The sequence below is a fragment of the Eulemur rufifrons genome, chromosome 7 (assembly GCF_041146395.1).
Source record: "Eulemur rufifrons isolate Redbay chromosome 7, OSU_ERuf_1, whole genome shotgun sequence".
Classification (NCBI taxonomy): Eukaryota; Metazoa; Chordata; class Mammalia; order Primates; family Lemuridae; genus Eulemur; species Eulemur rufifrons.
The window spans coordinates 227600161-227626365 of record NC_090989.1 but is presented as its reverse complement, the minus strand read 5'-3'; the positions used below and the strand labels follow the sequence as shown (position 1 = coordinate 227626365).

The 26205-nt window shown below is 40.3% G+C and overlaps 1 protein-coding gene across 1 annotated transcript in view; it reads left to right on the top strand.

Annotated features, from left to right (window-relative positions):
* The window catches only part of GLIS3 (GLIS family zinc finger 3), a 433080-nt gene that overhangs the window by 146061 nt on the left and 260814 nt on the right, over nt 1-26205 (top strand). The window contains exon 4 of the mRNA XM_069474177.1: nt 1697-2813. Coding sequence (XP_069330278.1) covers nt 1697-2813 — 1117 coding nt within the window. The remainder of the gene's footprint in view (nt 1-1696; nt 2814-26205) is intronic.

Sequence of the window (26205 nt, the reverse complement as noted above, 5' to 3'; positions counted from 1 at the left end):
TGGACATCCAATCACCAGGAGCCTTCAGCTGAGCTCTGCAGGAAGAGCCACATACTGCAAGTGTGCTGGGAAAATAATTGAAAAGTGTCCATGGGGAATTAAAAAATCAAATGGTTCCGAAACCACTTTGGGGCTTGCAAAAGGACTTCAGCCTGAATGTAAGGATGTGGACCAAGAAAAAAATCTATGTCAAGGGCAACTGGATATAAATTCCTGCTGCGTTTGTCACTGGTCAACATTAATTCACTTGATGGTAGCATCATCTCCATCATGATCTCCACAATCTTATATTGTGCATTTCGGAGCTGAGATGTTTTCTTGCTAATATCTTATGCTCGTAGGAAATGGTGTTTGTGGCTTCCATTTTGTGACATGTAGTAAGAGGAACAGGGGGGATGAAAATGCTTCTTTTCCCTCAGTTCCTTTGCAACAGGTTGATGTTTAACAGCCGAAAATAGTTAATGTGCTCATATTGAGAAGACTCACATTTTATTATAACATTTTGTTGTGATTAATTTTTCTGTCAGAAAAAAGATCATGGTAGAAAGCCAATGCAAATACATATAAATAAACTAGGTTTTTCTGATACACACCATGACCGAGTCAGGGAAAACTGTGTTATGTCTTGTTGCTTTGTGACGAATTTTCCATCCCAGGGACATAGCTTTTCTTCTCAGTTATTTTTAAGGCAACAATGTCATAGTAAAGCAAAATGAATTTTAAAGTGGCCAGAGCTACATTATGAACCATTTTGATATGTAATAATATATTGAGACATAGGACATGTTTTGTAAAGGGTTTAAGAAGAACAGGGGAGGAATTGTTGCAAAAGTGAACTATTGAAAGTGAACAATTTGCTCTTGGCCCACAGTTTCTCTGATAGAAGGACAAGAGCTCATAAAAAAACAGACAAGCAAGTGTGATTAAACCCTGCATAGCCCCAATGCATAATTGACTTGATAATGTGACTTATTATCAGTTTGTTACTCCCTTACATATTACAGCTGTATTTTATATATTTTTTCATTTCCTGGAATGATTTGATGTTGTGACAACTGAATTCTGAAAGCGTGAATTACTATCTTTAAAAAAAAAAAATCATAATAATTCCTTAATATTAGTGAAACGAAGTTATGAAATTATTATTAAGACCCCCGGATTACCCTTTGACTTTGAGGATTTACTTTTTTTCAAATCAACATGAGTTTATATGTTACTGTACCAAATATATTTTACTTGAAGGCTGGGACTCTGTTTAGACTTGTATTCCCTGCAATTCCTATCATAGCATGCTGCACACAGTAGGTGCTTAACACTTACTTATTTGGTTTGCTGTGACAGGTATCAATAATTTCTCCCAGGGCTCTAATTTTTTCCCTACATTAACAAAGTTATTTAAAAATAAAGGAAGGACTACTTATTATTAAAGTATTAAGATTATTTATAACAATAGATCTTTTGTTATATTATTTCAGTGAGCATTAGGTTTTATTGTTCTTCTTGGTAAAATGCTATTTACCTGGAACTAAAAGCCCTGGATTTTTATCTTAGCCCAAGAATGTGTGTTTAGCAGAGAATGTAATTAGGGGAAATACTTAAGGGATTGTCAATGCAATGTTCTTTTAGCTCTTAAGCAATCCATATCCTGCTAAAATGTTTATCTTTTTTTTTTCTTCCCTTCTGGCTGCTGTTTTAGGTCCCTGATTTCGCGTGAGTCTTTGGCGTCCACGACTTTGAGTCTGACGGAAAGTCAGTCGGCCTTGAGTGTGAAACAAGAGTGGTCTCACGGCTACAGGGCTCTCCCTTCGCTTTCCTCCAACCACGGCTCTCAGAATGGCATCGATCTAGGAGACCTCCTTAGCCTTCCTCCCGGGACACCCATGCCCAGCAGCAGTGTCTCTAGCTCATTGCCATCCTACCTTTTTGGCATGGAAAATAGCCACTCTCCTTACCCTAGTTCTCGACACTCCTCCACCAGGTCCCACTCGGCCCGCTCTAAGAAGAGAGCACTGTCACTGTCCCCGCTGTCGGATGGCATCGGGATAGATTTCAATACCATCATCCGCACGTCGCCCACCTCCTTGGTCGCCTACATCAACGGGTCAAGGGCTTCCCCAGCCAACATGTCCCCGCAGCCAGAGGTCTACGGGCACTTCCTGGGGGTGCGCGGCAGCTGCATTCCCCAGCCGTGTCCGGTGCCCAGCGGCCAGAAGGGCGTGCTGGTGGCCAGCGGCGGCCTGGCGCTGCCGGCCTACGGCGAGGACGGCGCGCTGGAGTACGAGCGCATGCAGCAGCTGGAGCACGGCGGCCTCCAGCCCGGCCTGGTCAACAACATGGTGGTGCAGCACGGCCTGCCGGGCCCCGACGGCCAGCCGGCCGGCCTGCTCAAGACGGAGCGCCTGGAGGAGTTCCCGGGCGGCGCCCTGGACCTGCCCCCCGCGGCCCCGCTCCCTCCCCTGCCGCCGCCCCAGGGCCCCCCGCCGCCCTACCACGCCCACCCGCACCTTCACCACCCGGAGCTCGTGCCGCACGCCCGGCCGCTGGCCCTGCCCCAGGCCACCCTGGACGACGACGGGGAGATGGACGACGTCGGGGGCAAGCACTGCTGCCGCTGGATAGACTGCAGCGCCTTGTACGACCAGCAGGAGGAACTGGTGCGGCACATCGAGAAGGTCCACATAGACCAGCGCAAAGGGGAAGACTTCACTTGCTTCTGGGCAGGGTGTCCTCGAAGGTACAAGCCCTTCAACGCCCGCTATAAACTGCTGATCCACATGAGAGTCCACTCCGGGGAGAAGCCCAACAAGTGTACGGTGAGTTTCCGAAGCCCAACGGGTCACCTCCCTAGAAGGCCCGGCCTGCTTATCACGCGTGTTTTTTCCCCAATCTCGGCCTGTGGGTCAGGGGACATTTTCTTTTTTTACGCGGTTTAGATTTGTGGCGGTCTAGGTATCCATGAGATGGGACTCCTCTTCACTTTGAGGAAGGGGAAGGTTTCTTCAATGATTAGTGGCTTTCTATTTGTAGATTCTCTTCTGCAAAGGGACCTGAGCCATCCCAGCAGGGGAGGTCAATCTGCCACACTGTCTAACAATCTTGGAAAAGAAGCGCCAGCCAGGCACAAACTTGGAATTTCTTCAATGTGCATGGATGTGCGAGAGCAGAGGAACACACACCACACCACCAGCAAGCTTTAGCTCTTTTCCAAGGCAAATATTCAGTGATTTTTTTTTTCCCTTCGTTTCAATAACTGGGCAACATTTGGGGTGGGGGGAGGGGTGGTTTTGATATTTGGAAAGGAACTTACCACTTAGCAACTTGGCTAGGGAAAGTGTTGCTGCACGCACCCACATGCCTGCACACCGTACCTTCCAGGGTTGCGAGACTAGTTAATGATTTATAGCCAGCACTAAAAACACCCAAGGGATATCACAGAAGCAGAATCTCACAGGATCTCACCTAATTTTAAGAAGAGGTAGTTTTGTGCAGAGGTGTAAGGAGAAAGCACGGAGAAGGGAATGTACCTTTGGTGTTGCGGGAAGTGGGCCTGATATCCCTTTCTCCCCTGCCTCCCCCTTTCACAACACCCATCCTGGAACTCTTTTTGTTTCTTGGCAAAATTTACTATTTTTGAATAATATGATTCTTAAATGATTTCACAACAATTTCACACCTCACAGAAACCCTCAGGGTTTACTAGCAGGGCATCACCCTTGGGATCACAGGATGGCTTTGCACAATCTCAGCTCACTTAACTCTTGGAAAAAGAGGAGCATATGTTTTATATTAGTTTAGATAGACAGGAATATTTCTTTTGGAGTTCAAATCTGAGATTTCCATGTGTTTCCTGGATATTGAGTAGGGTGCAGGTCGCTGAATATGTGAAATATATAAATCAATTTAAAAAGAAACTTATTTGGACTATTTTCCCCCAGCCAGAGTCCCTTCTTTCTATAGTATGTCTTGATGATAAAGAATCTGTACCATGTTTATGTTTGATTGTAGATTGACCAAGTTGTCTGATTCATGTACAAGCAAACCAAACAGGTGATAGCAGTACTGCAAGTATTAGAAGCACTTTTTCATTGCTCAGTGGGTATTTTTGAAAGTTTTAAGAAATTCTAGTGGAATGGAATTGCATTTCTTGTGGTTACATTATGCCCCACATTATGATTTTTCTTAAGGAAAACCTGAAGCTGATACATTGTGAGAATGAGAATGCCAGGTTATATGAGTGAAAAGAATAATTACATTCCAGGTGGCAAAACCTTACTCTGTCACTAGGGTTCTGCATTAAAAATGCCAGAAAGAGACAAGCAATTGAAGGCAATTCCATTTACTCTGTTTGGAACACACCGGCCTATTGCAGGCAGGAAAGACATTCAGTCTCTGAAGGAAAACAGTCCAACCTTTTAGTTCTGACTAATCCTGGCTGAAAATAGTTTACTGGATTTGGCTTTACTGAAATAAACATAAAGGCTTGAATTATCCAGAAAAATATTTTTTGCATTGCAAAATTAATTTGTGTGCAATAGGATTTCCCCATTTTCGTACTGTTCCCAGACTTTGCAAAGACATATAACTTTATGAAGTAGACTTTTGCTAAAGTGCATGATGAATTTTAAAAATAGAAATAGTTCAGTGAAAGAATAAGCTAAAAGGTGAATGTTTGCAGGCCTCTGAATAGCTTCTCATTGTATTGTTCAGCATGGGTATGGGAGGTGATTTCTCTCTCCTAATCTGCCCACTCCCCACTTCTAGATGGAATCTTTACAAAATTCAGATTTCGAATTTAATAGCATATCAAATCTAGGACCATGAAGCATTTACTTACACATGTTATAATGCAAATATTTATATAAAACAGGGTTTCTTAGCTGACTAATGCTGGAATTCTAGTTCTGAGACTATATATTTTTAGCTGCAAGACATCCATTTTCTTATGAAACATCATATCATGGGCATTGTGTCTTCTGAAAACTGTTATGTTGCTACATGTCATCTGCTTGATTTGTAGGGCTATAGCCAACTGGCAGCAATTGATTTTGCTCTGAAAATTTAACAGTCCTCTTAAGTTGTAGTCCACTGATAGAAGACAGTGTTCTTAAAGTGAATGCATCCTGGAATAAATGCATTTTCCTGCCTTTTGCAAAACCAATCTTTATAATCTTGGAATCTAGACACATAGAACTGTTACAACTAAAATGTTTTATCTTCCACTGTTTTAAAATCTGATGGTAGTTGGTTCGAAGCTCAAGATACTTGCCAGGTAACATGGCCACATTCTTCTTTTGGAGATGGGAAGTGATCTTTGGGTTTTTGTAGCTGTGTGTTACGTGCTGCAAAGGCTAGGAGCAGTTTGAATGATAAGACCCAGACCATTTTTTGTTTTACGTGTAATTGCTAGTAATTTTCTGTGTATGATAGTTAGAGTTAGTCATCATTTTTACTTGCTTAGCTTATTGACCTAAGAAAGAAATGATGATCCTGTTGTGTTTGGTGACCATAACTACAAACAGCACAAAGATCTTCTGGAAGTCATGGTAAAAGAGGGGTGTGTGAAAGGGCTAGTCAGTGACAGCTTGCTTACAGTAAGAGGCTGCCACTGGTCTCTTCCCTTGTGCCAAATTCCATTTCATGCATGAGAGAATTGCGTTCTCAGAATCTCTGACCATGACTCCCCAGCCTTACCCAGAACCCTAGAATTCAGATTACTTGGGATTCTAGGTGGTAGAACTGGGGGAGGGTTGTTAATTTATTATTTGGTTAACTTACTGGAAGAAGAGAATACGTTCTTTTCCTTTTCCCACCCAAACGACTCCACCCTTCTGTAGATCTCATTCTTCCTGCTTCTGTGGAAAGCCCAACAGCTGTTCTCTTTCCAGGCCTGGCCTCGATTGCATAGACATTCCCAGCCAGTGGCAAAGGCCCTGAGAAGTAAAGCCCTCGGCAGGCAGACAGGCAGACCTCAGCTAAATCAGAAACCAGGATATGGCAATATTATATTAAAAAATACCCAAGTCCATTCACAGCTGTCTATGAACGAAAGCAATTTCGAGGTGCCGAATCATTCTCTTTTGACCTCCCTGAACTTCGACCAACCCCAGCCTTAGTAGTAAATCTCTGGAATTATCAAAACATTTGAGAATTCCTGGGTGTAATTGTGGGATTCTATAAAGTTTTTCTGAGGTGATAAGTTTCCAGATTCTCAAGTTAGAACAAGTCATGGAGTCTCTGAATTTGTCTCTTTCCCAAACCCCTGTTTCATGTTCCTAAAAGGACAACATAAAGTGTAACCCAAAACCATACAAGTACACTAACCATCCCTAACAGTATCCATAGTAATGGTTCCAACAGAGCGCACACCGAGAATGTTTTTACCGTAGGTCTTTCTGCCATTAAGTTGAAGAGTGTGCAACGCCCGGTCTGTTAGTGCCTCTCATGAGAAAGTCTGTCTGATTGGGGCAGAGTGAACAGGGGAACAGGGTTCTGCTGCCAGCATCAGAAACACTGATAATTTGCTTTCGAGCACAATTGAAAGCAGTTGTGCTAGGAGGTTAGGGAGTGTTAATCAGGGAATTAGGGGGAATGTGGGTCGCCACTTAAATTTTACTTATTTTTCCTGGATGAATTTTATCCAATAGCAAAAAGGAATTTTGCAAAACTTTTACCCACCCACAGATTTTTATGAAAATGTCCCTGACCAAAGACAGTTTTGAATTTTGTATGAATTGACTCATTTCTCCACAGGCATTTTGCCTGGCAAAATGCAGCGTATTTGCTTTGGCTTGAATATTGGGCAGTTTGCTTTGCAAGTAACATTGGATTATGAATACAAGAAAATAAATACAGAGCTAGGGCCCTGTCCGCATTCCTGTTTTATGGACTGATGTATGGGTTCATGGGCCGGCTTTAGCCATGTAAGACATTTCTTGAGGAAAAGTAAATTTATTGTAAGCTGTGGAAGAAGGCTTTTTCCACGTCTTTTATTTTGTTATTTTGATAACACTTGGCATTGATGGGTGACCGCAATTGTATGACCAGAAGGAACCTTAGGAAAATACCATCTAAAAATAACTATTAATCCCTACTTAATCCTCATATTGGCAAAAATGAATAAATTCTCATGGTACTAAGTATGATAAAGGTATGGAGAACTGGGAATATTTTAACAATGCTGGAGAAAGTACATTGATATCACCACTTTGGAGATCAATTCAGAAATATATAGTAGAGTTGAAGCATATACAACAAAACCATGCCTAGGTGTCTGCCCTAGAGAAAGTCTTGCATATGGTGCCAGGGAGACATAAAATATGTTTATTGCATTTCTGTTTAAAAAAATGAGTATAAATAACTGTTTATAGATAAGGTAAGTTAATAAACTGGTTTATTCCTAATGAAATATTATGAAGGAGTTTAAAATTAATTAAACACACACATACCCCACGTAGATATCTATCAACATGGATCAATCTCAAAAAACAATTTTTTGTGAAAAAAATATATACCAAAGGATATATGCATATGGTACAATTTATATATATTTAAGCACACACTGAGCAATATTATATAGTTGTTGTAGATGAATAATTATGTTATAAAATCATGTGGGTAGGGTAATCAGTAACCTTAGGATAGTGGATGCTTCTAGAGAGGAAAGAAATAGGAAGAAAGGGGATGTGGACATTTTGCTTTATCTTTTTTCAAAGAGAGAGAAAGAACTGAAACAAATATGGCAAAATATTAATTTCTTTCTAACTTGATGGTGGTAATTTACATGTCATAGGTGTCTGTTATAATATTTTGTATACTTGACTGCCTGTTTGAAATATTCAATAACTATATATTTTTATATAAAAATAAAAGAAAATCAATTAGTATAACAATTCAACTCCGTTCTACATGTAACATTTTTCAAATGAGAACAAAGCCTAGCACTGGAATTATCTGGAGAGCTTTACAAAGTACCAGTACCTTGGTCCCACCCCTAGAGTTTTTGATGTTGTTGGTCTGGGGTGCGGCTCCCTTGGTGACTCTAATGAGAAGCCACGGTTGAGGATAAGAACGCTAAAAGCTTCCAAGTTCTGACCTTGAGCTCTAGATAAATATAGAAGCCTACCGTGTTACTTCACTTAAGGTGTAGGGAGGCAGTGTTTAGCACAGGAGTACATCTTCATCATCAGCCATGCCCTGACAATGATTAGGGTAGTTTAGTATTCCCTTCGAATAAAATTGAGAGACAAGAGATAAGATACTAGAGCAACTCTGGTAGTGGCAGAAGGCTTTCAACCAAGTGTCCATTTCATATTCAGAATACTCTTTCTTTACAATTAATAGTCAGTTAAAGGTTGGGATGAGACTTCTGCCAAACCACATGTACGTCCTCTCCACCTCCTTGCCTCTCTAAGTTAAAAGTGGAACTGCCAAAACTGTCACATCTTTCCTATTTTAAAAGGTAAGATAGAGTGTTCTCCCTTCCAAACCCAATGCAGCCGTTCTGCTTTTAATATAAAATGATCTTCAAGACATTTTTGCTACTATGGACATTTCTGAAGAGTTGGTAAATTATCAAAATATTGAATTTTCTCTTTTATCAAATCTGCCTGATGTGATTAAATAAATAAAATTAACATTAATATCTTCTTTGTCTCTTGAGGCTGAAACACCACCAGTGAAACATCTGGTAAAGATCAGAGTGAATGTAGCTTCCAAATCGTATCCCACAAGGCATCAGTCTGTCAGATATTAAACGCAAACTCGATGATTTAAAAAAATAAAAACAAATCTCAAGATTTTTTTCCAGCAATTTTACATAAGAAAGAGATATAAACATGTTTATCTGTATAAATACATGTTCAACATACTGTAGACATATATATGTCACCATAAATTACAAATCCCTGAGTATAGGTAAAAGTGAGACCACAGAAATTCTCCTCAGATGGGGCATTAACCACAGTCTATAAAGCATCTGTCAAATTGGATTTCACATCCCAAAATACAGTTTAGAAACCTGCCATTTGGTAGTGGTTTAATTTGATTTCCCTGGAGAAGGCATTTAATCCAGTTTACCTGGGGAACTAGCCTTTCTTGAACTTTGTCCTGAAAATAAATTCAGAGCAGATTTGGGCAAATGTTTCAAAGCTAATCGTGGTTTATGTTTCTTTGCCCTGTGATTCTAGGATTAATGAAAAACAATAGATAATGAGAGCAACCCTAAGAGGTTAAATATTTGAGGCTTTAATCCTCATTAAACAAAATCATTAACTACATGATGGTTAATGTTCCTTTTAGTTCATATTTGTTTTGTGGTTTTTCTCTAATTCAATGCCCTGAAATAATGTTTTTAAAATTAGAAAGAATTATGTAAATCTTTTCATAAATGATCTGATTCAGGGAATATGTGTCAAACCTTTTGAGGTTTGTTCGTATGTAAATTTTAAAATGTATTTTTCTTAATTCTTTCAGACTGCACCATTGTGGAAAATTAGTTTGGCAATGTGTTAGAAATGTCTTTGGTGACCTTTGGAATATTCCTTGATTACCTTTTCTTTGAGTGGTCGTGTTGACATCTTTGAGTCCAGATAGAATTTGAGTGTGTAATGTGAAAGACCAAACACATTTATTTTTCCAAAAAAAAAGAGATAGTCTGATTTTCTTTGATCTTTCAGAAATGTTTTCTTCAAGTTCTGGGTAGAATGATTTGGAAAAGAGATGTTTATTTTCTTTCCAGGCAGCTTTATTAGTTTCTACTGTCATTACTGAGTCAGGGTTTCTAAACTATCAATAAGACAATGGATGTTGTAACCCTGGGCGGTGGATCTGTGGCTGGCAAACCCAGAGACTGAGCAGGGAAGGCTTGGTTTCACTTCTGCTCTAACTCTGGGCAACCACGTGTCTTTCATCCAGAGGGGAGATGGGTCGATCAGTAGGTGTCATCATCACTCTCCCGGGAGGTTGGTGTAGATAGGGATTTGGTGAGAAAGTGGAATGAAACCTGTGTGTTCTTATTTTGCAGCATAGTATTTACTTCTGTTTCCTTGGGCCATCAGTACCGGGCTTGAGTAGGGAGAATGGTTAATCCTTTAGAAGGAGAATTTTGAATAATTTTTTTAAAAGGATTAATTTGTTCAGAAATTAGAGAATGAAGTGATTAGGTTCTAGGCAGGCAGGGGCAAAATATGTTTCAGTACATATACCCAATGCTCCAAACTTAGGGTGACCATTATAATTTATTATTCAAATTGGGACACTTTTGTGAGTGAAAGGAATTCTGTTTCATTGGAATATCTGTCTAACCCAGGATTGTTCTGGGAAAACCAGGGTGTATAGTTACTTTCCCCAAATAGTATGTGCACTGATGTGTCTTCTCAATGCATATTCATTCATTCATTTGATCACTGAGTCTGAATCATGTACCATACCCTGTCCTGGGGGTGACAAATAAATGGAACATTCCTTTGAGGAACTCATAGTCTTCTAGGGGTGACTATTGTGTAAATAGTAAAATAAGGGCTATGATATAGGTCTATGCAAACTATTTCAGTGGGGAAGCAGAGGAAGAAGCTCCCAACTATGCCTGTAGAGTTTGAGCAGGCTTCTTAGAGGAGGTAGCTGCAACTTGAAAGAAGGAGTAATTCTTGCAGAGAAAGGGAAGGTGGCCATTTAAGCTAAACCACCATAATATGCAATAGCACAGGGGTATGAAAGAGTCCAGAGGAAGAAACAATCTCCAAGTAGCTTGGTGGTTTAAGGCTAGGTAGGAATGGAAGAAGTGAGGCTGGAAGGAGTTGTGAAGGATTTATCCTATCAAATAAGGATAATGTTATTAAAGCTTGAAATAATGACAAACCTGGTAAATGTAAATGGAAATCTAGTCAATACAAAAAACAAATCTTAGGAGGTGGCATCACTGAGGTAGCAAGCACTGTGTTTTAGTGCATGTGAAATGAAACTTTGACTTCCCCAAACCATTTCCATTATCTCTTAAAGTTTACAGTTTAATTCCTCATTAAAATGTATCTCTTGGCAGCTATCCTATGAAACACACGTTTTTATTATGCCAAGTGATCAGCCAAGGAAACGTATAAATGGGGACAAGCATAAAAGCATTTTCTGTTGTGGACTTTAAAGAAAACAATTAAAAACCTGGGGAAGACTAGAAACCACAGCTATTTGATCAATTATGTAGAATGATTAAGATGTGGACAGAGGCTGCATACATTATCCCGTGTATGAGTAGCTTTCCATTAGTTAAATATTTCCTTTTATAATCTGTAAAGAGAGTGAAGTATTGTACTGTTAAACAAAGGTTTGGACTGGCGCTCATTATGCTGAGTTTGTCAGCCCTTTCAAGATTTTTTTCCCTTACTGCTGAGATTTACTTTGGAATTTTTTTATTTTTTTTTTTTTTCTGCTCAGACTGAATTAATACAGAACAGAGCTAAATGCTTGAGCTGTTTAGAGAAGAACAAATTAAATCGATTCCCAGCAAAATGGTACCCAGAACACCTTAGGGCCCCTTGCCTCTCTAGACAGGGGAAGGCAGCGTGAAGGGAAGACTTGCTTTCTGTTCCTTGAGCTTCCTGCTCTAGCAGTACTAGCCTCACCTGGGTTTGAGCCGCCCAAGGTTGGGTCATTTGGCTGCATGACCAGAGAGCACAGCCTAGAGCCCAGGTCAGTGGACTCAGGCCTTCAGAGTGTTCCAGAGAGGGCATCTGATTGGTCCCAGATCCTTGCTTTTAATATTTAATGAGGCAGCCTCCCAAGCTCATCTCCCCAGAACAGTTTCTGATTTTGTGTTTTAGAATGTGTGTTTCAAAGTGCTTCCATTTTTAAGTTGGGACGTGGGTACTGGGCCTGCTGAGCATGTCCTTTGATGAGAAATGTCGTGACTGCTGACTCTCTTTCTTTTGTTGCCCTCTTCCCCCTCCGCAGTCACAGTTTCTAGTGTGAAAGTTGCCCAGAAAAGACTAAACGATTTATTAGCCAAGAGAATGGATTTGGGGTTGGGGAACAGTTGTAATGAAGGGAAAATGAGTGACTCAGCCTTAAACAAAATTTTGAAATAGAGATTTGTCTCCCATCTCATTTTTGGTGACCCCTGTTGTCTTCCCTTGGAGTTTCCATGCTGCCTCAAGGGCCCCTGGCCTCACTCCTTATTTTTCTTCTCTATCTAATTGAGGCTTGCTTTGGGAAAGAGAAATTCATGTATATAATGGTAAATGGCTGAGAAAAGAGTCAGTGTGCTGGCCCTCCCAGGGCTAGCTGCATTTTGACTAGGAAGGAAGTATTAAACATTTCTTTAGACCAAAGACTTTTCAGGGAAATGGAAGGGAAAGAAAATGACTGCATTATAAATTCTGAGCTACTAGATTACCTTAATCCTCATTATAGCCCTCAGAGCTGAGTAATTTGTGGAATTTGGGATTTAGACTCTTCTTTCTACTACATACTCAAAGTCATTTATTACTCACCTTTAAGTCCTACCAGCAACACCTGCCTCAGTGATTAACAAACAGTCGACCTCCAGTATATGTACATACACACACATATTCTTGAAGCTAGGTATTGGATATGTGGAGGTTCATTATTCTGTTATTTCCACTAATGTGAAGATTTGAAGTTTCCCGTAATAAAAAGTTAAAAATAAATAAATAAAATGTTTTTGAATGAATTTATAAGAAAGAAAAGAATAATTTGTTTCCTCCAACTCCTCAGAGAATGATGCCAGCCATTTTTTTCCCCTTAGGTAACCTATGTTCTACTGATCTGAAAACAAATTAATTTTTTCCATTGCTCTTGAAGGCCTCTGAAATCACTCTGCTGAAGAATGAGATGAGAGATACTCTTAGGCAATAACATGATATCTGAAAAGGCAAATGATAAGAAGGGAGCATTATTGGAATATATTAAGATAATCTAGCCTCTGTAACAGACAACCCCAAATCTCAATGGCTTGCTATGATAGAGGTTTATTTCTTGTTCTTGTTCTAATACAGCTGACTCCTTGCGATAGTATAGGAACTCAGAATCCTTCAATTTAATGGCTTCACAATCTGAGTCTAGGGCAAAAGAGAGGTTGTTGTGGACAAGGTTTTAGGAGCCAGGCCTAGAAGTGATATCTTGGCTTCTCATGTCCATTGGGTAGAACTCAGTCACATGACCCCAGCTAGCTGCAAGGGCAGCTGGGAAGTGTGGTCTAACTCTGTGTGTGGGAGGATACTTAAACACAGAGTACCAGTAAACACAGAGTAGTCTCCGCCACAGGGAACTAGAAGTGCCTCTTGCTGCACCCCTGACTTTTCTGTATCTCCTTGAAAAGAAGAAACATTTCAGTCTTGATCTTTGAGCTTTCCATGAGTGGTGACCCTGTCTCATCAAAATGATTTTGTTAAAGACCATTTCTTTTTTTTTGCTTATCAGTGCTGGCTCCTATAACTTGTTTTTCAAGGTATTAAATCTTTCCCAGCCCAACCATTTTTTTCTTATTTACTCTCCAAGGATTCCATTGCCATACAGTCACCACTGCTGGGGAAACTCTCCTTATCTCAAGTGGATTACTCAGTTTTTCCCACCTTGTCCAAATTACATGTTCTTGGTGCATAATTCCCCACTGCTCATCATCTTTTTTAAGTCATGAGGATGTGTGATGTCTTCGTGTCCCACAGGCACTCACCCTTGAGGGAGATCTGCTCATTATCAAGGGCAAGGTCATAAATGAATCACTGAGAGTTCCACCATTGTGCACAGAAATTTGGTGTGAAGGGCTGTTTTACTAGGACCCCAAAACACGATAGTCCCCATATGTTCATCAAGTAGCTTATTTGATATACACAGTGTGGTCATAAATGCTCCTCTATTCTCTGAATGCTTGCTTTTGACCATAAGCTGGCACACACTCAAGGAAAAAATGACAGTGTGCCTCTCTGGACACTTTTGGTCTATTTCCATAAATATATTCAAACAAAATGAAATTGCCTGGCTCTTTATATTATGTTCTTTAGCGTCTTTAAGCTTGCAAAATTACCCCCAAGGATAACAAATTGTAAACATCTTGCAATACCATAGTGCCCTGGTTCAAGGCCTCTCTCAATGTTCTGCCGACACTCACCCTTCCTTGAAACGTTTAAAGTGTTTTAGGAAAATGAAGCTAGGCAAACAAGCTTATCAGGAGCGACAATAAAATAAATCATTGATTCTAATTAGGAGGCGTCACATATACAGAAACAAAGCTGCTTTTGTGTAGTGAAAAGTCTACCTGTTCTCTGCAACACATGGAGTGCTTTCCAGGGGCTTTAGATAATCACGCTGACAAAGTTTCAGAGTCTGACCTTTTGGCCCATCTCAAGTGATTCAGCTGCACTTGTCGAAACTTGTCTGAGGTGTTGGTGGGAGGTGTGCTCGGATACAAGTTGTTATAAAGGTGTGACAATGGGACAGGCGCTGTTTGTTTCTGAAAGTCCCAAACTGCGCCATGGATTGAGGTGGAAAGTATTCAGGCTCTCAAGGCAAAGATCGAGTTCATTCTCTCTAGTTGTCCCTCCCTGTAGCAAGTATTTCCCCCAACAGCTTAGTGACCCACTGCTGGTGAAGACTCCAGCTTCTCACTGTTCGGGTCACCCTGATCCTGTTCCATTGTGTGTCCTGGGGAGGCCAGCTTTCAATTGTGACCCTGCTTTTGTGCTGTGCCCATAGAATGGGGCCGTGATGGTGGAACCAGGTAAGGAGGGAGCTGTATATAATCTGAGCAAATAATGGAGAAATCATTCTAATTGCTTACTCCATCAAGGTAGTAAATCAAAATCAACAATTATGTCACCGTCACTTTTCTTGAATTCAGAACTTCAGAAAAAATGGATTTCACTACACCACAGGGTCAGAAAAATAGATCTTGGTAAATCAATGAGCAATTTAGTTTAAAATTAAAAGTACATATTGACCATTTGCAGTGTCAATGATTTATTTTCAAGGAGGCATTTCATAAAAGGCGTTTTTAGTTGCCTGATTGTACATTTCCTCCAAAGATTGGCTTGCTAATTACCATCAGTAATAGGGGTTGCCAAAAAAAAAAAAGTAAAAAAGAAAAAAAGCCCATTGTGTTCCAAAGGAATGATGCTGCCAAGCGTCTTGACAGGCTCCTGCTGCATTTGTCAAACAGCTGTGCCTGGGAGTGAAATTTTGAAGTTGGATTCTCACTTAGCCGAGATTAGAATAGGCTTAATTGAAGGTGTCTGCAATGAGAGACAATTTCAAATTCTCAAATACAGAATTCATGCATTTCTAAAAAACATTCCACTGACCATCTCTAATTCACTTTGTTTTGTCTCCTCCTCCATTTTCACTCAGATAGGTATGATACAAAATGCAAAAGAGAAAAAGACATTAAAAAGTTGTCTTTATATGGAGAAATTCTAAAGTTATTCATGTAATTGTTTCACTTGAAGATATTTTAGATACTTAAATATTTGGTTTATATTTACATTTTAATGCAGAGTCATTCATCTAATTATAGGTGTGCATACTCTCTGTGGTCTCCAAAAGTGATCCTCAGGTGCGAAACAGAGAGGCCTCTGATTGCTGTCTCTGTTTTGTAAATTCAACTATTTATTGAATGATTATTTCGTGCCAGTCTCTCTTCTAGGCACTGGAGATACAGCAGTGAGCAGATCATACCCTAAACTCCTCCTGCAGCTTACACTCTAGGGAGGAAGATAGTAAATAATGCAGATATCTGGGGGAAGAAAGTTCCAGGCAGAGAGAGCAGCAAGTGCAAAGCCTTCAGGCAGGAATGTTGGCCTGGTGTGTTCCAGAAACATCAAGGAGTGCAGGGTGGCTGGAGTGGAGTGAACAGGAGAGAAGAAGGGGTGAGGGGAAAATGGGGGCTAGATTGTTTAGGGCCTTAGAGGCCACTGAAAGGATGATTTTGAGTAGAGGAGTGATAAGATCTGACTTATGTTTTAATAGAATCCCTAAGTGCTGTGTGGAGAGTAAACTGAAGGAGAACAAGGAGTAGAAGCGGGAAGACCAAACCTCCCAGGATTGGGAGCATTGCAGTAGCCTTCTGTCTGGTCTTCCTGATCAATGTCCAGTGGTAGAAGTTGGGATTCTGGCTATGTATATAATAGACCAGACAGGATTTCCCAGTGAATTGGATATAGGATGTGGAGACAGAAGTGTCAGGGGTGACTTCAAGGTTTGTGTATCTGGAAGGATGGGAGTTACCTTTAGCTAATGTGGCGGTGATCTGGGGAGATTTGGGGAGGAAGCAGATAGTCTGATTTTGGACTTGTTAAATTTGAGGAACCTGTGAGACATTCAGATGGTGATTCTGGAGATCAAAGGAGAATCTAGACTGATACAATTTTGGGGGTCATCTGTGTATAGGTAGTATTTAAAGTTACGAGATTGGCTGACCTAATTTAATGTGAAATGAGAAGTCAAGTAATGACAAAATTTGTATCTTTGCTCTGGATTCCATTGGGGGGTGTTGGGTGAAAGGTAAGAGAAGTAGAAGAAGGAGTAAATTCCTCTTTACCAAACACCTTGTATCTCCTTTGCCTTGCTTTTTTGTGTTACCCTGACCCTACTCTCATGTGTCTAGGAGAATTTCAAGGGGGTATTGAAGGCAAGCAGATAGGATCGAAGAGATTGTAGAGATTTTTCCAAGTTAGCCCGCCATTGAAATACCTGTATTTATGCTTCCAGACCAGAAGATAAGCAATCAGAAAACAAGGGGGACATATTCCAAGAGAATCAATCCAAGAAATTGATTTCTGCCATCATGCTCATATGCTCTTGAAATTAGGGGGCATCAGTGAGAGGATCAATATATCTTAGTTCCTACAGAACTTAACAGTGTGTAAGCAGACAGTCTGAGAAACAGTAATAAGTCAATTCTCCCATTAGGGTGACATGGGGGTGGCAAGGAGTCCAGGAACAGACTGGATGACTTCTTAGTCAGTGTGGGTTGAGGGGATTCAACCAGCACTTTTTTCTGTCTTCCCAATAGTGAGATTCTAAGATTTTGTCTTTTAATAAATTAATCTCTCTGTGAATTTTATAGTATCTTGTATTTCTGAATGCATCTTCTCAGTAGCCTAGCTGACTTCTACGTAGAGGGCTTGCTCTGGCGATGTCACCATTGTGTTGACAAGGAACAATATGAAGTGGCTACTGGCTGGAAGGTCTCATGACTTGTGCTCAAGTTCACATTCTAAATGTGTATGTTGCATGAAAGACTAAGGTGTTGTTCTTGGCCAGTGAAGCCCAATGCGTCTGTGGAAATAATTTTAATATCACACAATTATAGTTATTCCTACCATAGGAACAGCTTATTGAAAAACCTTTTGTGTACTGTGTGTTGAACTTGTTTGCTGTAGATTAGGATAGCTAGGGAACAAAACCTTAGGTTTTAGCTCTTGGAAAATTTTATGATGTTCATGTCTGTGGTAGTAAAACTTCGTAGGCTCCAGCGAGATGCCTCTTTTGTTTAACTGGAGTGTTATAGGGATGGTTTTTCTTTTCATATGTATTTTTCCCTTCTGTTGCCTCACATATCCTCCCATCTTCCTGGCACCTACTCATTCCTTTGTCTTTTCTTTCTATGCAGAGCTTTTAAGGGTGACAGTAAAGAGAAAATGGAGGTTGCAACAGTGCTGAAAACCTGTTCTTTGTGTGTGTGTGTGTTTCCATCCAGTGACTGTGAAGAAAGCATATTCAGTGCTTAAAAGCAATGACAGTTAATATTTGTCTATATCTTAGGTAGCTTAGATCTATTTGGAGACTGTCTTATTTTCTCTAGTAAGGATACTGACCTACTAGTTAGAACAGGGCTTTGTAACGTCAGCGCTGTTGACCTTTTGGACATTTGGACTGGATGATTCTTTGTTGACGAAGGGCTCTCTTGGACCCTGTAGGTTGTTCAGCTGTATCCCTGGCCTCTATCCACTAGATGCTAATAGCGCCCCCTTTATTCCCAGTAGTGACAGATATGTCTTCAGGCATTGCTATATGTCTCCAAAGGAGCAATATCACCCCTGATTGGGAATCACTGGGTTAGGGGAACCTGAATTTATAAGCTTTATTCATTGTTGAGACGGGGAAGTTACTTTGAGATTTCAACCAGTTCCTGAAACACAAATAATTGACTTAAACAAACAACTTCACTTGGCCACTTCCCGGCCTCACCAGGACCCTGGCCATGACTCTGTAGCTGCTGATGACTAGTTGATGGGAAAGTAATCCTTAGTGCTTCTAGGATTGTAGAGATGTAAACTGTTTCAAGAACCTAGTTTGATACTAGGATTTTTCTTTTATGTGGAAATACTGGTATAAATGGAGGGTTGTCCTAGAAGAATGGTTGTGTCTAGAATTTATCCTCTTCTGATGCGAAAGCACTAGGGCAGAAATAATGCAATATTTCAGGCCAGAATTCTAGCCTTAGATAGAGAATAATCCCCATCAATGGCCAATTTCTCACCAGCTCCAATATCCGTAAGTGAAACCATGATATACTGAGAATATACAGAAAATTAATGGTCCAAGTTTGCAGTTTTACCCAGTCTTTATTTTTGGATACTCTGTTTCTTCATTCTAGAGGTAAAGCCCACTTCATTCTTCTGTTTAGAGTAAGTCATTGAAAGGGTGCACCTTTGGTGCCCAAGATGGCACTAGATATAATGACTGATTAACAGGAAAGACAGTTCTCTTTTCATCATGACCTAACTTTGATAAGAAAAGGCAAAAAGAGACTTGAGGTCTACAACTATGTCAAGCCTGCAATACTTATAACATTAAACTTTTTTTTTTTAAATCAGCTAATTGGATGCAGTTCAAAAACAGCTTTCTGAATCTTAATCAGGAAAATAGTAGGTATAATTATCGATAGTTACATGTATTACCCTAGGAAAATGATTTCCAAATTGCAAGATTGTTTAGCTAACCTGTTCTACCCAGGAGACTTGAGTAGTTTGGGACTATTTTGTACAGAATGCCTAGTAGCAATAATCGACTTTGACAAATGAAAGCAGCTTTATATGGTTTATACAGAACAATAAAAATCCCACTATGCTCATGACAGAAGAAGATTAAGTAGGAACAGCTGTATTTGGACATTTGCTTTTGGACCCCAAAGTGAAAAAGAGTTTTCATGGTTTGAGACAGACTGTAGGGAAGCTGAATTCTACCCAAGATAATAACATCTTCCATTTATTAAGTCAAACTACTATCCCATGCATAATCTCACGGGATTCTCACAATAATCCTTTAAAGTAAAAAAGAGGGTTGCAGTTTTTATTTCCATTTTAAAATGAGGAAACAGCTCCAGTGATTTTATCTAAGGTATACGGCCAGTAAGTACTGGATTGTGAACCAGGACCCAGGGTTATTGGGTTCCTTGTGCAGTGCTTTTTCCATTCCATCACAGCCTCCCATAAGTTATTGTGAGTTATGTTTATCTCATTTCATGCTCTGCTGTTTTCCAGGACCCCCAATCCTAGTTCCTTCCTCCAGTCCCACCAGGGGTTCTACATTGATTAACTTCAGGGGTACTGGTTATTTTGTGTGTCCCATGATATTGTACAACTAGAGGGGCACTGTGCACCTAGACCAGATAGAATTCCATCTGTGGGCTCAGTTTGCACCCCAGTGTTAGTTAAAATTGTAGAGTGAGTCAGTGAATGAATGAACTGGCTCCCTATACCTGGACCCTTAAGAGAACCAAGACTTTTCTTTCTTCTTTTGTCCCCCTCCCTTAATATTAAACCACTTAAAACACTGTATAACTCTATAATACTACTTAAAGAGCCACTTGAGTCCTGCTAAATTAAAAAGAAAAAGGCATCACTGGTTTTATTCTTTTGGTTAAAGAAAGACCTTGGCATTTGACACAGAATCATTTCATCTTAAGATGATGTAATTTTGTACTTTTGAATTTGATTATTCTAGAAGAAGTGCATTTTTACTTAATACAAAAACTACACATCTCTGAATCGTATTCTCAAGGAGTATTGGAAGTGAGCTTTCCCCCCAACATTTGTTTTCTCTAATTATTCAGGTGTCTTTTATCCTATGTTGTACATCTCATTTTCAAAAAATACAAGATAATATATTCTCTGATGGGAAGAAGTTATTTGTCCTCTTTTCCTGGGACCAACCAAAATGCATGTGAAAAGATAAGGTTAGTGATTAGGATAGTCATAGTGTGTGGTTAACAGTTCAGCCCTGCCAGGAAGCAAGGTCAGTTTAGATGGAAGGGAAATGACCTCCCAGTGAAACTTCACACTCTTGTACTACTCCATGTGTTCTGGTTTCTGTTGCAGGAACTCTTTTACCAATATATAACAGAAAACTTAAGAAAGAGTGGTAATACTATCACTTTTCATTTTTATACCTTTTTATACATTTTGAAATATTCTGATATAGTACATGTCATTTTTATTGTTTCAAAATCCAATATGGAGAGCAGAATGATCAGTCTAATTGTTTCCAGTTTACAGGAAAGCTGGAAACATTGAACAATTTGGGGGGTACTGTTTATTTTGTATGTCCATTGAAATTGTATAAGGGACGCACAGAGGCTCAGAGAAGTTATGTAAGAGAATTGCCCAAGTTAAGAAATTATATGACAGAGTCTTTATATTATGGTATAAATCAAAATGATAGGTATTTGATAGTGAAAACAAACTTAAGGCAATTTAAATTCTTTGTGAGATGAGTTGAGATATACACAAAATGCGAACAACATTTCAAAACACGATATTTCTGTCCATACTTAATATGTAACTTAGGCCGGGCACAGTGACTCACGTCTATAATCCTAGCACTCTGGGAGGTTGAGGCAGGAGGACCACTGAGGGTCAGGTGTTTGAGACCAGCCCCAGCAAGAGTGAGACCCTGTCCCTACTAAAAATAGGAAAATTAGCCGGGCGTAGTGGCGTGCACCTGTAGTCCCAGCTACTGGGGAGGCTGAGGCAGGAGGATCACTTGAGCACAGGGGTTTGAGGTTGCTATGAGCTAGGCTGATGCCACAGAACTCGCCTGGACCAAAAAAAAAAAAAAAAGTAACTTACTGTGTCCTGCAAAACAGCAACCAATAGAAATTAGGTTTGGAAGGGACTTAAGAGAGTCAAACCCCATCTTGGAGCAGGACTTTGTTATGGGTTGTATTGTGTCCCCAAAAAAGGTATGTTGAAGTCATAACCCCTAGTACCTCAGAATGTGACATTCTTTGAAATAGGGTCTCACAGAGTGATTCAAGTTGAATGAATTCATTGGGATGGACCCTAATCCAATGTGACTGGTGTCCTTATACAAAGGGGAAAGTTGGACAGGGACAGACATGCACAGGAAGGACAACAATGTGAAGAGGCAGAGACGCAGGGAGAATGCCAAACGAAGGAGAAGGCAGAGACTGGAGTGATGCGTCCACAAGCTAGCGATTGCCAGCAAACCAGCAGGAGCTAGAAGAGAGGACCAGAACAGACTCACACCTTCACTCTGGACTTTTGGCCTCCAGAACCATCAGAGGATAGGTTTCTGGTATTTTAAGCTACCCAGTTCATGACACTTTTTCATAGTAGTCCTCGGAAAGGTCTCTAGACCTCCCGCTGTGCGGGCCACCCACAGGCTGCTGCAGGCCATGCTGTGGGATATTGGACTTTGTCTTGAGGGCAGTGGGGAGCCACGGGAATATTTTAAGAGGAGAAGGAAATGATCAAACCTGTGTTTTAAATAGTCACTGTGGCTGCAGTATGGAGAATGGATTTGTGAATCATGGTGGGAGCAAAATCTGGGACCAGTAAGGAGGGTTTTATATGGGTCCAGTTGAGAGATAAGAAGGGTGCAACCTCAAGTGGTGGAGGAATTGGATTCGTCAGCCCTTCCTTAGTCCCCCAAAGTGTCAATTGGCACAGCCTCATGTGGGCATGTTCTCTCTTAGCCCGTGGGTCACGGGGGTGAACCAGATGTCTCTTGGGGACACATTCTGGTCTGCTGAGTATCAGGGCTTCAGATGCACTTGTAGTGTTTATTTTCTGAAGCCAACTCAGGGGAATTTTGGGATCAGCACATTTTGACCTGGACATGGGTGTCCCTTACTTTGAGCTCTGCATGCGAGTTTATGTCTTTTGGTAGTATATGAGAGCTAATTTGAGGATATGAATGAGTAAGCTTCTATGGGAAATTAATTCATGGTCTATTTTTATTTAAATCATGATCCCTGGAATTTTATGTGTCAACTTTAATCATAACTTTTTATTGTAAAGAGGAAGTGAAAAGGTAAAGAAGTATGATGTTGCAGCAAAGGACAGGACAGAATATTTCAGTAATTAGACACTGGGTTAAGTTTAGAGCTATGCTGTTAATATTAAGGCACAGTTGTGTGATACGGAGCTGGAAGAAAGAAATGTTGCCCAGGCCTTAGTTCACATCCAATTAATCTCTCAGAGTAATTTGTTTACTAGATTCTGCTGCCAAACCTATAGGTTGCCTTCTTCAGGGGTGAGGGTTAGTTGATGAAGCGATTTGTTATGTTTCTGTTACACAGTGTATCGATCTTGCTCATGGAAAATGTTAAAGGTGTCTCTTCTATATCATTCATCTTCTACTCCCCCATTCATTATTCCCAGCCCCCTATTAGTAATTCTTGTGTCACAGAGGGACATCTCATTAGGAATATACCAAGGTCAGCCAATGACATGGCTCTGTGTTGCTGTGGGATTTTTTAAAGACAGTCATTACTGAAAATTGCAAAAGAGAATTAGCATTTAAGTAAGAAAATGTTATAAAGTTTTGAAAGCGAATTCTTCTAAGCTTCAGTGAGACTCAGAGAGACAAATTTGTTTTTATTTTCCTGTCTCTCAACTGCACCAGCTCTCCTTTAATCATCCAGTTTCCTGCTGTGTAGAAGAATCTATGGGCCTTTAGTGTGATGCTGAGACCCTGATTTTAAAAAGTTACGAACTATTTCTGACGTACATAAAGCTGTAAGAATAATATAGCAAACATTGAAATAGACCAATGGAACAGAATAGAGCCCAGAAACGACCCACTAATAAATGGAAACAATATTTCAGAATTCAGATTTTTTTTGTTTTGTGGGGTTTTTTTGTTGTTGTTGTTTTGTTTTTGCCTTGGTTAGTGGGCCTTCCCACTGCTTTTGTGGAGGAGGCAAATCCGGCACCATTGGGTTCTTAGAACATGATCCCAGTGAACTGCTCTGTTGATCAGAGTCGGGATGTAATGAGGAGATATTGTTGACATTGACATTGAGCAGTGTGCTTCCCATTCAACAACGGCACAGTGCACACTGATGGTTGTTTCTATTCTAAAATATTTTATCCTGTCAAAATATTTTGGTCAGTGTGTGATGCTGACAGAATCTCTGACACCTTGCATTGAATTACCCACCGATTCCTGAGGTCTTCAGTCCACAAAGTTCCAGAAGAGGGAGGACGCTTGTGGAGGTGGTCGTAGGAGGTGCCTCCTCCCTTCCTCTGCCTTCTCACTGACGGATGCGCAGGTGGCCTCTGGGAGGGAGTGACAGGTGCACCAGGTGAGCCCACGCCTTCTACCCCCAGGTGAGCCCTGAGGATTTCGCTTAGGCTCAGGGTAGAGGGCCTGTTAGTGTTATAGGTCTTCACTCAAGACCTTTTTACTCACTCATACCTTCTTACTCTTAATCCTGGAAGAATCTTTTCCTTTTCTCTTAATTTACAGTAGAGGCAACCTCGGTTCCCTGTGGCTTCAGGTGGCAGGAAATTCTGAGAGAGGATGTTGCTACCCCAACAGATTGGTGATGTGCAGCTCTGTAAAACCTATAGGGCTCTCTTGGGAGAAAGATTTCTGCAAACAGAAGCCCTTCACGTGGAGTGAGGAGTGACTTCTTTCTAGCTCATTCCACCTTTTGTTTCCTTTCCTCCAGTAATTTATAAGCTGTCTTCCCCTCCCTCCATGTCTGCCTCTCCCCTCTCCCCTCCAGTCTTGTCCAGAAGACTGGATCACGTCACAGATAACTCTCCTAAACTCAGGGAGGAATAGTCCCCACTAGGAATAAACTCAGATTAAAAGTAATTTCAATTTAATCCTTCAGCCACTAACTTTAAGTACGGACTCCACTCCCCGCAGCCCCAACCCCACTTCTAAAAAATTGTAAATGGTCACTGAATTAAAGAAAGGGCCATTGAGAACGTAGAGTTCTGGAGTTATTCATAGGATGAATGTGTTACTTTTGTTTTTGGTATGAGTTAACAATATAAGTGACCTTTCAGTTGAAACTATTCCTGGACTAGGTGTAGGAGTGATTCAGTCTACGTCCTTATAACACAACTGGTGGGAAAAAAGGACCAAACACCCATATTTACCTTAGTCTAAGTAGAGTTAATTAACAACACATCATCTGGTTATTTTAGTACTATGTAGAAACATAGATTTTAAGTCAGTAATTCAGAAAAGTGTTTTTTTAAAAAAATTATCTGCTTAATCCTCTGGTTAACAAATTTATCTTTGTTTTTTCCTATTATTTTTTGTTAAACATATATTTATCTCTTTGCTTTGTATTCAGATGTATTTATGTTGTGGCAAAATCTGTGATGGAGAAAGAAATTTTTTTTCTTTAAGTCTAGGTTTCTGGGTGTAGAAAAAAATACAGCAAGGAACAAGGAGCCCAGATTTGTATTAATAGTTACAAGCACCTGGTTTGATTCCTTGCCTGTCGCTTGCTGGCTTTGAAACCTGGACAGCTACTTCTCTGAATGTCAGTTTTCTTGCCTGTGAAAAGAAGTTAGTAATACTTACCTTGTGGAGTTGTTGGCAGGGTTAAGAGAAGTAATGGAGAGCTACAATGCCAAGCAATTAGTAGGAACTCACTTCTTATGTGTGAGTTCCTTTTTCCTTTTGTGTGGGCAGATAGAGGTTCAGCTCAGTTTAGCTGCAGTGTAGATGGATCATTAAACATAAAACAAACTTATAGGTAGTTCACTTTCATCATTCACGGATGAGGGAAATCAGAGGAATGAAGTGCCTTATTCAAGAGAACAGAATTGTTGGTAAAGATTAAAACCTGTATGTTCCTTTCTTAGACCCAGACCTTTCCCCTTGTAATATAGCTCAACCCATGATCTAGTAATCCTTACTCTTGAATTCTATAAAAATAGCAGCCACCTCTGCAAACCTCCCAGTCTAGTCCCACCAAAATGTCTGGACATAAGAGCAAATACAATCTCCATTTACTTGTTAATTAGGGCAAAGGTATAGTACATATAATTGGTAGGTCCTGTGGTTATGATGAAACCATTTCATTAATATCTCTCCTGAAATTTAGGAGTACTCAGAATTTGGGTTCTTTTTTGGTATAGCATGAGATGGCACCCAGTTAAAAGGTTTATGTCTAGAAGTAGAATGGCTTGTTCAAAGGATGTGTATATTTAAAATTGAATAGATATTGGCAGACTTCACATCCACAGGAGATTGTACTGATTTGCACTCTCAGTAGCCGTATGAATGTCAATTTCTGCCACACCTCACCAACACAGTATATTAGCCAAATGCTCTGATATTTGCTAACCTGGTAGGTAAACAATATTTATCTTTTAAAGAATTTGATGACCCAGCTTGTTTTCCTCTCTTGTTCCACAGTTCCTTCCTCTTCCCTGCCGTGTTCCTTTCTTATCTCTTTTCATCCATCATCTTGTGTTTTGGGTTAAGATTTTCGATTGCTTAGAGTCTTTAATTGGGAATAATCACTGAACAGATGATCTAGAACCCAGAATTCAAACATTTTCAGGAAACTGAATTCAAAGAGGATGAAAAAAAGCAATGAATCACTCTCAAGAATTAGTCAATAGCAAACTATTGATTCAACACACAGTTGACCTAAAATTCCTCAGTTTTTGGAGTGGGATTTTATAAGGTGAAGCCTCAGGGATGTTGAAGCCTTGATAAGGCCTTCTGGTCAATTTGCCTCTGTCATGGCCAAAGAATACATCCTTGACCTTAAATGGCCTAAAATTCAATAGTATTTAGTAGTCCCAAGTCCAGCACACCCAGCTGCAATATAGAAAAGTTGTAGAAATACAGCTCAACCTCAGCCGCTGGGTTAGGAGGGAAGCTGAAGATGCCTTGGCCTCCAATAAGCTTCCTCAGGACCAAGGTCCAGTCTCCTGAGTATCTGCAGTTCCTTATGGTACCATTAGAAGGCCAAGC